This window comes from Ranitomeya imitator, chromosome 6 (genome assembly GCF_032444005.1).
Source record: "Ranitomeya imitator isolate aRanImi1 chromosome 6, aRanImi1.pri, whole genome shotgun sequence".
NCBI lineage: Eukaryota > Metazoa > Chordata > Amphibia > Anura > Dendrobatidae > Ranitomeya > Ranitomeya imitator.
The window spans coordinates 123152667-123164487 of NC_091287.1; the positions used below are offsets into that span (position 1 = coordinate 123152667).

At 42.3% G+C, this 11821-nt stretch overlaps 1 protein-coding gene across 3 annotated transcripts in view; it reads left to right on the plus strand.

Annotated features, from left to right (window-relative positions):
• The window catches only part of POMGNT2 (protein O-linked mannose N-acetylglucosaminyltransferase 2 (beta 1,4-)), a 48462-nt gene extending 41856 nt beyond the window's left edge, over nucleotides 1-6606 (plus strand). For all 3 annotated transcript variants that reach the window (XM_069730044.1, XM_069730043.1, XM_069730045.1), the window contains one exon: nucleotides 1988-6606. In XM_069730044.1, the coding sequence (XP_069586145.1) occupies nucleotides 2077-3813 (1737 nt within the window). In that variant the 5' untranslated portion in view covers nucleotides 1988-2076 and the 3' untranslated portion in view covers nucleotides 3814-6606. The remainder of the gene's footprint in view (nucleotides 1-1987) is intronic.
• Nucleotides 6607-11821: the final 5215 nt, after the last annotated feature.

Here is an 11821-nt window from a genome sequence, read left to right on the forward strand (position 1 = left end):
GAATACTTTAATTATCACTGAGGGTCTGAATCAATGGCCAAGGATGAGCAATGAAGCTCCATTCATTGTCTATAAAACGTAAGTGTACAGTCGAGTACAGCGCTCAGCTTTATCCATCAGTCCTATAGACAATGATTGGAATGGAGGTGTGAATGCTGCACCTCCGCTCCCTGCACAGCCCAAATACGGATAAAGAGGGACAAAGGGATACAACCCTCAGCAGAGCCAGAGTCACTTTATTGCAGCAGTCAGTATGCCAGTCCCTATAGTCATTGAGATACAGTTGTGGCCAAAAGTATTGACACCCCTGCAATTCTGTCACATAATACTCAGTTTCTTCCTGAAAATGATTGCAATCACAAATTCTTTGGTATTATTTTCTTCATTTAATTTGTCTTAAATGAAAAAACACAAAAGCGAATGAAGCAAAAAGCAAAACATTGATCATTTCACACACAACTCCAAAAATGGGCCAGACAAAAGTATTGGCACCCTCAGCCTAATACTTGGTTGCACAACCTTTAGCCAAAATAACTGCGACCAACCTCTTCCGGTAACAATCAATGAGTTTCTTACAATGCTCTGCTGGAATTTTAGACCATTCTTCTTTGGCAAACTGCTCCAGGTCCCTGATATTTGAAGGCTGCCTTCTCCAAACTGCCATTTTTAGATCTCTCCACAGGTGTTCTATGGGATTCAGGTCTGGACTCATTGCTGGCCACCTTAGAAGTCTCCAGTGCTTTCTCTCAGACCATTTTCTAGTGCTTTTTGAAGTGTGTTTTGGGTCATTGTCCTGCTGGAAGACCCATGACCTCTGCGGGAGACCCAGCTTTCTCACACTGGGCCCTACATTATGTTGCAAAATTTGTTGGTAGTCTTCAGACTTCATAATACCATGCACATGGTCAAGCAGTCCAGTGCCAGAGGCAGCAAAGCAACCCAAAAACATCAGGGAACCTCCGCCATGTTTGACTGTAGGGACCGTGTTCTTTTCTTTGAATGCCTCTTTTTTTCTCCTGTAAAATCTATGTTGATGCCTTTGCCCAAATAGCTCTACTTTTATTTCATCTGTCCAGAGAACATTCTTCCAAAACGTTTTAGGCTTTTTCAGGTAAGTTTTGGCAAACTCCAGCCTGGCTTTTTTATGTCTCGGGGTAAGAAGTGGGGTCTTCCTGGGTCTCCTACCATACAGTCCCTTTTCATTCAGACGCCGACTGATAGTACGGGTTGACACTGTTGTACCCTCGGACTGCAGGGCAGCTTGATCTTGTTTGGATGTTAGTCAAGGAAATTTATCCAACATCCGCACAATCTTGCGTTGAAATCTCTTGTCAATTTTTCTTTTCCGTCCACATCTAGGGAGGTTAGCCACAGTGCCATGGGCTGTAAACTTCTTGATGACACTGCGCACGGTATACACAGGAATATTCAGGTCTTTGGAGATGGACTTGTAGCCTTGAGATTGCTCATGCTTCCTCACAATTTGGTTTCTCAAGTCCTCCGACAGTTCTTTGGTCTTCTTTCTTTTCTCCATGCTCAATGTGGTACACAGAGGACAGAGGTTGAGTCAACTTTAATCCATGTCAACTGGCTGCAAGTGTGATTTAGTTATTGCCAACACCTGTTAGGTGCCACAGGTAAGTTACAGGTGCTGTTAATTACACAAATTAGAGAAGCATCACATGATTTTTTGAACAGTGCCAATACTTTTGTCCACCCCCTTTTTTATGTTTGGTGTGGAATTATATCAGATTTAGCTTTAGGACAATTCTTTTTGTGTTTTTTCATTTAAGACAAATTAAATGAAGATAATAACAACAAAGAATTTGTGTTTGCAATCATTTTCAGGAAGAAACTGAGTTTTATCTGACAGAATTGCAGGGGTGTCAATACTTTTGGCCACAACTGTAATTTTTACCATAATATACATTGCGTTAGACCACAATGTTTCCTTTGGCTAATAATGTCCTTTTTTCTTCTTTCTCAGGTTTCCTCTGCTATGTTAAGGTGGACTAATGATGACTGTGACTCCTATTAGGTTTCCTTCTGCATATCTTTACCCAGCACATCTGCAGAATGAACATATCCGCTGTGTTTAATGCTCTGCTTGTGTCTGTCCTGGCTGCAGTGTTGTGGAAATATGTCAAGTTATGGGAGCAGTTTTCTATCATTGAGGAGGAGTTGGACCTTACCCGTCAATCCCAGGAGCTGTCACAGGTCCGCATAGACTATCAGGCAGCTCTATATGCTCTTGTGGAAGATGGCACCAAAATGGTTTGTATGGGTAAGATGCATACAGATCGCGTGTGTCGCTTTGAGTCACTTTGTTACTCTACAGAGGCGGAGGAGTTTGTCTTTTTTCACAGTAACTCCTCCATCATGTTGCCCAGCTTGGGTTCTAGACGCTTCCAGCCTGCTCTGCTAGACCTCTCTTCAGTGGATGACCACAATACACAATATTTCAACTTCATTGAGCTTCCAGCTGCTGCCCTGAAATTTATGCCCAAGCCGGTGTTTGTGCCAGATGTTGCCCTCATTATGAACAGGTTTAATCCAGATAACCTCATGCATGTGTTTCATGATGACCTTCTGCCCATATTCTACACCATGCAGCAATTCCCGGACCTAGACCTGGACTCTCGTCTGTTCTTTATGGAGGGCTGGGTGGAAGGCTCTCACTTCGACCTGTACAAGCTTATGAGCAACAAGCTGCCACTCTTTAAAGAGCAGTTAAAGAGTTTGGGTAGGCTTTTATGTTTCACCAAGTCTTATGTTGGTTTAACAAAAATCACCACATGGTATCAGTATGGCTTTGTCCAACCACAGGGTCCAAAGGCCAATATACTGGTGTCTGGTAATGAAATTAGGCACTTTGCGAAATTCATATTGGGAAAATTGAATGTTAGCACTGAGCAAAGTGCATCCGAAGACTATATAGTTCTCTTCAGCCGAACAATGGATCGACTAATTGTAAATGAGGCCGATTTACTCCTGGCTCTTGCTCAGGAGTTTCAGATGAAAACTATCACAGTGTCTTTAGAGGAGCACACTTTTACAGACATTGTGCGATTGATCAGTAATGCTTCCATGCTTGTCTGTATGCATGGAGCACAGTTAGTTATGTCACTTTTTCTGCCAAAAGGGGCTGCTGTGGTCGAACTCTTCCCTTATGGCGTAAACCCAGATCACTACACACCATACAAAACTTTGGCCACTCTTCCCGGCATGGAACTCCAGTATGTTGCCTGGCAAAATAAAGAAATAGCAAATACAATCACGTATCCTGAAAGGCCATGGGAGCAAGGTGGCATTATCCATCTAGATGCCAGTGAACAAGAACGTATAAAAAAAAGCAAGGAAGTGCCGCGTCATCTTTGCTGCCGTAATCCCGAGTGGCTTTTCCGTATTTACCAGGACACAAAGGTTGACGTAACCTCTCTTATTCAAGCTATAAGAAGCGTTGTGAAAACTAAGCCTGGTGCTAGGAAGCAGAAGTGGGCAAATGGATTATATCCGGGGAAGGTAAGGGAATCCAGATGCCAGGCTTCTAGCTCTGAGGCAAGCGTAACAAAGCTGTCTGTGACCTGGCAGATCCCATGGAATCTCAAGTATTTGAAAGTAAGAGATGTGAAATATGAAGTATGGATCCAGGAGCAAGGAGAAAACACGTACATGCCTCACATGTTATCTTACCAAAACCACACGTTTTCTGAAAGCATTAAACCATCAACGACCTACTTGGTATGGATCCGCTGCATATTTAATAAAACGCTACTTGGACCATTTGCAGACGTCTTGGTGTGCAAAACATAACACTAAACTATTTATCTACTATTTATGACCATCCATTACTAGGCAATGCATCGCCGCCGAGAAAGTCAGATTTGCTGCATAATTCACAGTCCGGATTTTGTATGTGTAGAATCGTTTTTCTATAAGACAAGATGCAAAAACTCTGGTAAAATAATTAATGTACCACAATGATTGGAAGATTTGGACTCCGCAAGGGGACAATCCTATGGTGAAAAACTGCTGTATGGCCACTATGTATATACCGTATTCATAATTTATATTCATTTTTCCAGAGATGACTTCTACAGAGTATTTGCTGTTATGTGGATCATGAACTATATTTCATTATGTGTTAATTTATTTTTAGGAACAAAAAAGGATGATCATAAGCCAGTTTTACAGGGGACTGGGGAAGGACTATGATGTCTAGACTTGTCATGGACCTCCTGAACTAATCTCAACAGCCTCATATATGACTATGAGGTAATTGAGTTTGGGTCAGAAGACCCCCAGCCAGTCTAAACATCATGATTTGTACTTGGTCTAAGAATGTTGAATGTGTCAAACGGGCCTTAAAGGGACACTGTCACCTGAATTTGGAGGGAACAATCTTCAGCCATGGAGGCGGGGTTTTTGGGTGTTTGATTCACCCTTTCCTTACCCGCTGGCTGCATGCTGGCTGCAATATTGGATTGAAGTTCATTCTCTGTCCTCCGTAGTACATGCCTGCACAAAGTACAATCTTGCCTTGCGCAGGCGTGTACTATGGAGGACAGAGAATGAACTTCAATCCAATATTGCAGCCAGCATGCAGCCAGCGGGTAAGGAAAGGGTGAATCAAAAACCCCGCCTCCATGGCTGAAGATTGTTCCCTCCAAATTCAGGTGACAGTGTCCCTTTAAAGGGGCTATCTCCTGTAGTCTCATAGACAATGGAGCGGAGGCGAACATGTGCAGCCATTGCTTCATTGTAGCAAGACATTTCTCTTAGCCAGGATTTATTTTGGGGTCCTAGCGATCAGTAAGTTGTCACCTATCCTGTGGATAGGTTATAATTTGCCAAAATGGGACTAAGCCTTTTAGTTAGAGGTTATGTTTACATTTGGACATTAACATATACATGTTATCTGTAGATTTTGCAAATACATTGCTTCCCTACTCATGCATTGGTCTTATGATCCACATGTGTTCTAGACCGGTTCTGCATTTACTGCATTTATGCATATGCTGGTTGTTATTGGGGTCACAGACAAAACCCCTAAACACGAAGAAGAGCTCCAATTATGAGTTATTAGTTGGTCTTCTAGATTACTGTATAGGTCTATGGTAGCATGAGGTAACAAGTCATTGGAGCAGTCTGTGTGCACATGTAGATCCAGTGAGCATGTTGGGAGATTCCAACTCTGAAACTTGGGAAATTTTGAGCCAAACCTTCGACTCCTCAATTTCCCTGATTCCCGACCCCACAGCCCTGCCTCACAACTGAACATGTACATAACGGGCAGCACAGATTCATCTCAACTAAAAGCCATGCTCCTTAGATCAGGAACAAAACAGACGTTTATAGGACATTTCATAACTTTCCTAAATTCTTATGAAAACATTTACAGCACATCCTGCATTGTACTACTGTACCCAATGTATTATATATTTTAGGAGTATGAGTCGGTCCATTTTATACCGACTCCACCAAAATGAACTCCAACTCCACAGCCCAAGCAGTACCATAATAATATTTCAGTTATTTATGTATTTATTTTTTAAAAGAATTGGTATCGGCCAGCAATATCTGAGGAGTAAGGGTGCGACCCTCAGACTTCTATTGCTGTGATGCTGTGGCCTTTGGGAAAATGGCCTCTGGAGGTGGCGCATGCGAAGATTGAGATACCGACATCGAGATCTTGGGAGACTACAAAGAAAGACCTATTTACAATAGTGATTATGTATTGATGCATCTGTAGTTAAGCACTCTCCTTAGACTTCAATGGGTATCTGTAAAACAGCCATATGAATAGTCCTATTGAGTTAAATTATCACTGTATATCAGTTCCTAACAATACAGATAAAATAGCTTGCAATCACTCCTGTCTGAAAGAAGCCTCAAGCAAATCAGATTGATAACAAGACTAATGTGATACGTTGAGAGTAGTGATAGGTGAACACGGATGGTAAAGTTCTGGGTCAAAGCTTGTTAATGGCGTAACAAGCTTTTCCGGTGTGGGCACTTCCGGCCACATCACAGCCATGCCAGGTACTGGCATGGCTGTTATTAGCCAGCACAACATGTTTAAAAAAAATCCAAAAAAAGAAGTGGGGTCCCCCCCTATTTGTGATAACAAGCGCAAGGCATCTGAGAGACGCCTCTCCATTACTAACCGATGGGCTTGATGTCAGCGGACATTACACAACTGACATCAACCCCACAATCCTATTACCAAGCCAAGTCTAAGCACCAGAATTGGCGCGTTTAATGGATGCGCCATTTCTGGGACGGCTGAGGCTTGGTCTTATTAGGCTCGGAAGGGGCCAATATCCATGGCCCTTCCCAGCCTATTAATATCAGCCTCCAGCTGTCTGCTTTGCGTTAGCTGGTTATTAAAAATAGGGGGGACCCCACTTTTTTTAGGGTTCCCCCATTGTTAATAAGCAACGGCAAAACACACAGCTGATCACTCTCGCTACGATCAAGGTTACTGAAGCTCACAGCTGCTCGCTCACACACTGTCCTCTGTGTGGCAGCGTGGGAACTGTAATACCCTGCGGTTGTTAGGCTACGTTCAGATTAGCGTTGCGCGCCGCTGCGTCGGCGACGCAACGCACGGAAAAACGCGTGCAAACGCACGCAAAAACGCTGCGTTTTGCGACGCGTGCGTCGATTTTTGACGAAAATCGGACGCAAGAAAAATGCAACTTGTTGCATTTTCTTGCGTCCGACGCTAGCGTCAAAAACGACGCACGTGTCGGAAAACGCAACAAGAAAAACGCATGCGTCCCCCATGTTAAACATAGGGGCGCATGACGCGTGCGTCGCCGCTGCGTTTCCCGACGCAGCGTCGGGAAACGCTAATCTGAACGTAGCCTTACTGGTGGTCAGAGCTGCTGTTTGCCATGCTGTCACACAGAGGACCACTTGTGATCCGCCGGCTGTTCGGGCCCCACATTCATTTGTATGGTGCTCGGGATTAAGTCCTGGGACTCGAACAGAACTTTTTTATAAAGTTTGGCCTAACCCGATGGACCTGAACATCCATGGTTTTCCCCATTCCTAGTTGAGAACATAGATGCCTTGTTAGCAACAAGTGAAGCCGTATGTAACAATTCAGGGTCCACTTAGGCTACTTTCACACATCAGGCTTTTTGTTTCAGGCACAATCTGGCAATTTTTAAAAAAAAGGATACTTTTTTTTTTTTACACAGGATATGTTTTTCTCCCCTAGAGTTGTATTAGCGCAAGATTGTGCCTGATGGCCACACGTTTCATCCGTTTTTTTTCCGGATCCGTCCAAATAGTCTTTTCCGGCGGACGGACAAAAAAAGTCCACTGCAACTTTTTTTGTCCGGCGGAAAAAAACGCACAGTGACGGAATCTCTCTCTCTTCCGGAACCAGGTACACAAAAAATACATGCGTATTAAGGAAGACCAGATCCAGCTAAAAAACGGATCCGGCGCATCAGTTTTTTGCAAAAAAAGTCGGATCTGTTTTTTACAACATTAGCCGGATTTAGCCTGACACAAAAAACCTGATGTGTGAAAGTAGCCTTAGACTGAAATCTGAACATAGTCCTTGTAGAGACATAGGAGGGTCGGCAGGCACCCCAGTCTGCTGGCCGAAACCACATGAACCAGGGATCATCCCACCGAATGCCCATTCTCCCTTTGACGTGGGCATAATGCTACTCAGACAACATAGGGTGAGGGTTTAACAGTGTGGCAATGCTTTCTTGAACCACAAAACAAGCAGATAACACATAGAACAGTCCCAGCAAAATACCCCAATATGGTGCACATAAGAATCTCACCCTTCCGCTCACTTACTGGGATAACAGCAGCTGTTACTTCAGAGCTTCAAGGGTCAACTACACCACCTGTGGCACGCACACACAGAGGAGATAATGACAAGCTTAGGAAGATGACAGTCCATTCAGTTACAAGGGCAGCTGACCAAAGGGTTACAACCTGGCTTCATCTTCCAGGACCGACTACCCCACCTGTGGCACGCACTGAGAGAAGGTCACTACAAGCTTAGGAAGATGATAGTCCATTCAGGTACAAGGTTTAATATCTGGCTTCTCCAAACATTTCCATGGAGCCAGACGACCATCGGGACCTAATCTTGGCTTTCTCCAAACGTATCCATGGATTCGCGATGGTCGATGGACAAACTGGCATCCTGTAGAATGATAAATCTGTGTCCCTCGTGATGGAGCCATGATGTATTGGCTGCTGTCCTGTAGAGACTCTCTGGATGTCTTGGTTCAGTCTCTGGCTCTCTCTGCTCCCTCTCTTTTACAGAGAAATATAACCTCTTTTTATGGTTAACAAGTGTCCTTCCTTCAGTATTTACAGGTAATGCTGATAACACCAACTCGCATTGTTTGATTATGTAATGTATTTGCATAGATTTTCCTCCTCTGTTTTGAATGCCAAGAAACTGGCTGGCATGGACAATGTATTATTAACACATCAGCAAACATCACTAGTCATCCAGGACAAGAGCACTGTATGTTACATCAAATATCTACTTACAAAACACACAAGCAAAAGTCTGTTTTCTTGCTCAACCAGGAATAAACACATAAATTCAAAATTCAACATATAGATACCACTCTTATTCTTCCTGGCTTGCTAGAAATAGATGTCTGGTTAATTAAGGTCCAATGCTGTGTCCTTACAGTCCTTCATCGTGGAACTGAGTAATATTCTTGAAGCTGAGTGTAAGACACTCGAGTGACTTCTACTACTCTTTTAATGATCTTATTTACAACATCAATCTTCTCACTTATCATTTTCTCATAAATTTTCGATGTCTGTTTCAATAGAGGTGATGACCATTAACATCGGTGACAAGCCAGTTTTACACATCATTTTTTTTTTCATATGGGTAGAACAGGTCATGTTTTTTTTCAGGGTGCCGGATCTATTTTTGGTCCGTTTTTTTCCATATGGAAAAGATTTCTAATTATCTGTTCAGCAGCATCAGATCCTGTCTTTCTGTATTCATGCTGAGAGTAACTACAAAGCCTCCGGGCATGATTTATGTGCTAAGATCAGGGTGGGTAAAGTTACACATACTAGAAATATTTGTCTAATGTGTAATGGCCAATGGTCACACGTTCAGTATTTGGTCAGTATTTTACATCAGTATTTATAATCCAAAACCAGGAGTGGGTGATAAATCCAGAAGTGGTGATGTGTTTGTACTATACTGTTCCTCTCCTGGTTTTGGCTTACAAATTCTGATGTAAAATACTGACCACATACTGAATGTGGGATTAGGAGTGACGGTACGTCCTTGAAACTGATCTGCCTGTCAGTCTTGTACAGTGTTCTATAGTACCTACAGCGACATAAAGGGAGTAAAAATTATCAAAATCATAAAATATAAAAAAAATTGAAAAATATACATTAATATTATACAAAAATATTAAATATAGAAAACATAATAAAGTAAATTATATGAAATCAAAAACATGAGTCAATGATGCATGAAACAGACTGGAAAGCACAACATACAAAAAGTAACATTAAGCCCCAAATAGTATGAACGCCATGTAGTCAAAGTCTCTGCACATTATATAGATGAGCTATAAAATACAGTCTCTTGGAATTCTGTGACCCAAGCATGGACAACATAGATCACAGGCGTCGAGGTGTTCTCCTGCCCCTCTTTACACTATGGCCATAGGTAGTTCTTATTAACCCCTTCATGACCCAGCCTATTTTGACCTTAAAGACCATGCCATTTTTTGCAATTCTGACCAGTGTCCCTTTATGAGGTAATAACTCAGGAACGCTTCAACGGATCCTAGCGGTTCTGAGACTGTTTTTTCGTGACATATTGGGCTTCATGTTAGTGGTAAATTTAGGTCAATAAATTATGCGTTTATTTGTGATAAAAACGGAAATTTGGCGAAAATTTTGAAAATTTCGCAATTTTCACATTTTGAATTTTTATTCTGTTAAACCAGAAAGATATGTCACACAAAATAGTTAATAAATAACATTTCCCACATGTTTACTTTACATCAGCACAATTTTGGAAACAAAATTTTTTTTTGTTAGGAAGTTATAAGGGTTAAAATTTGACCAGCGATTTGTCATTTTTACAACGAAATTTACAAAACCATTTTTTTTAGGGACCACCTCACATTTGAAGTCAGTTTGAGGGGTCTATATGGCTGAAAATACCCAAAAGTGACACCATTCTAAAAACTGCACCCCTCAAGGTGCACAAAACCACATTCAAGAAGTTTATTAATCCTTCAGGTGCTTCACAGCAGCAGAAGCAACATGGAAGGAAAAAATGAACATTTAACTTTTTAGTCACAAAAATTATCTTTTAGCAACAATTTTTTTATTTTCCCAATGGTAAAAGGAGAAACTGAACCACGAAAGTTGTTGTCCAATTTGTCCTGAGTACGCTGATACCTCATATGTGGGGGTAAACCACTGTTTGGGCACACGGCAGGGCTTGGAAGGGAAGGAGCGCCATTTGACTTTTTGAATCAAAAATTGGCTCCACTCTTTAGCGGACACCATGTCACGTTTGGAGAGCCCCCGTGTGCCTAAAAATTGGAGCTCCCCCACAAGTGACCCCATTTTGGAAACTAGACGCCCCAAGGAACTTATCTAGATGCATAGTGAGCACTTTGAACCCCCAGGTGCTTCACAAATTGATCCGTAAAAATGAAAAAGTACTTTTTTTTCACAAAAAAATTCTTTTAGCCTCAATTTTTTCATTTTCACATGGGCAACAGGATAAAATGGATCCTAAAATGTGTTGGGCAATTTCTCCTGAGTACACCAATACCTCACATGTGGGGGTAAACCACTGTTTGGGCACATGGTAAGGCTCGGAAGGGAAGGAGCGCCATTTGACTTTTTGAATGAAAAATTATTTCCATCGTTAGCGGACACCATGTCGCGTTTGGATAGCTCCTGTGTGCCTAAACATTGGCGCTCCCCCACAAGTGACCCCATTTTGGAAACTAGACCCCCCAAGGAACTTATTTAGATGCCTAGTGAGCACTTTAAACCCTCAGGTGCTTCACAAATTGATCTGTAAAAATGAAAAAGTACTTTTTTTTTCACAAAAAAATTCTTTTCGCCTCAATTTTTTCATTTTCACATGGGCAGTAGGATAAAATGGATCATAAAATTTGTTGGGCAATTTCTCCCGAGTACGCCGATACCTCATATGTGGGGGTAAACCACTGTTTGGGCACTCGGCAGGGCTCGGAAGGGAAGGCGCGCCATTTGACTTTTTGAATGGAAAATTAGCTCCAATTGTTAGCGGACACCATGTCGCGTTTGGAGAGACCCTGTGTGCCTAAACATTGGAGCTCCCCCACAAGTGACCCCATTTTGGAAACTAGACCCCCCAAGGAACTTATCTAAATGCATATTGAGCACTTTAAACCCCCAGGTGCTTCACAGAAGTTTATAACGCAGAGCCATGAAAATAAAAAATAATTTTTCTTTCCTCAAAAATGATTTTTTAGCCTGGAATTTCCTATTTTGCCAAGGATAATAGGAGAAATTGGACCCCAAATATTGTTGTCCAGTTTGTCCTGAGTAGGCTGATACCCCATATGTGGGGGTAAACCACTGTTTGGGCGCACGGCAGGGCTCGGAAGGGATGGCACGCCATTTGGCTTTTTAAATGGAAAATTAGCTCCAATCATTAGCGGACACCATGTCACGTTTGGAGAGCCCCTGTGTGCCTAAACATTGGAGATCCCCCAGAAATGACCCCATTTTGGAAACTAGACCCCCAAAGGAACTTATCTAGATGTGTGGTGAGCACTTT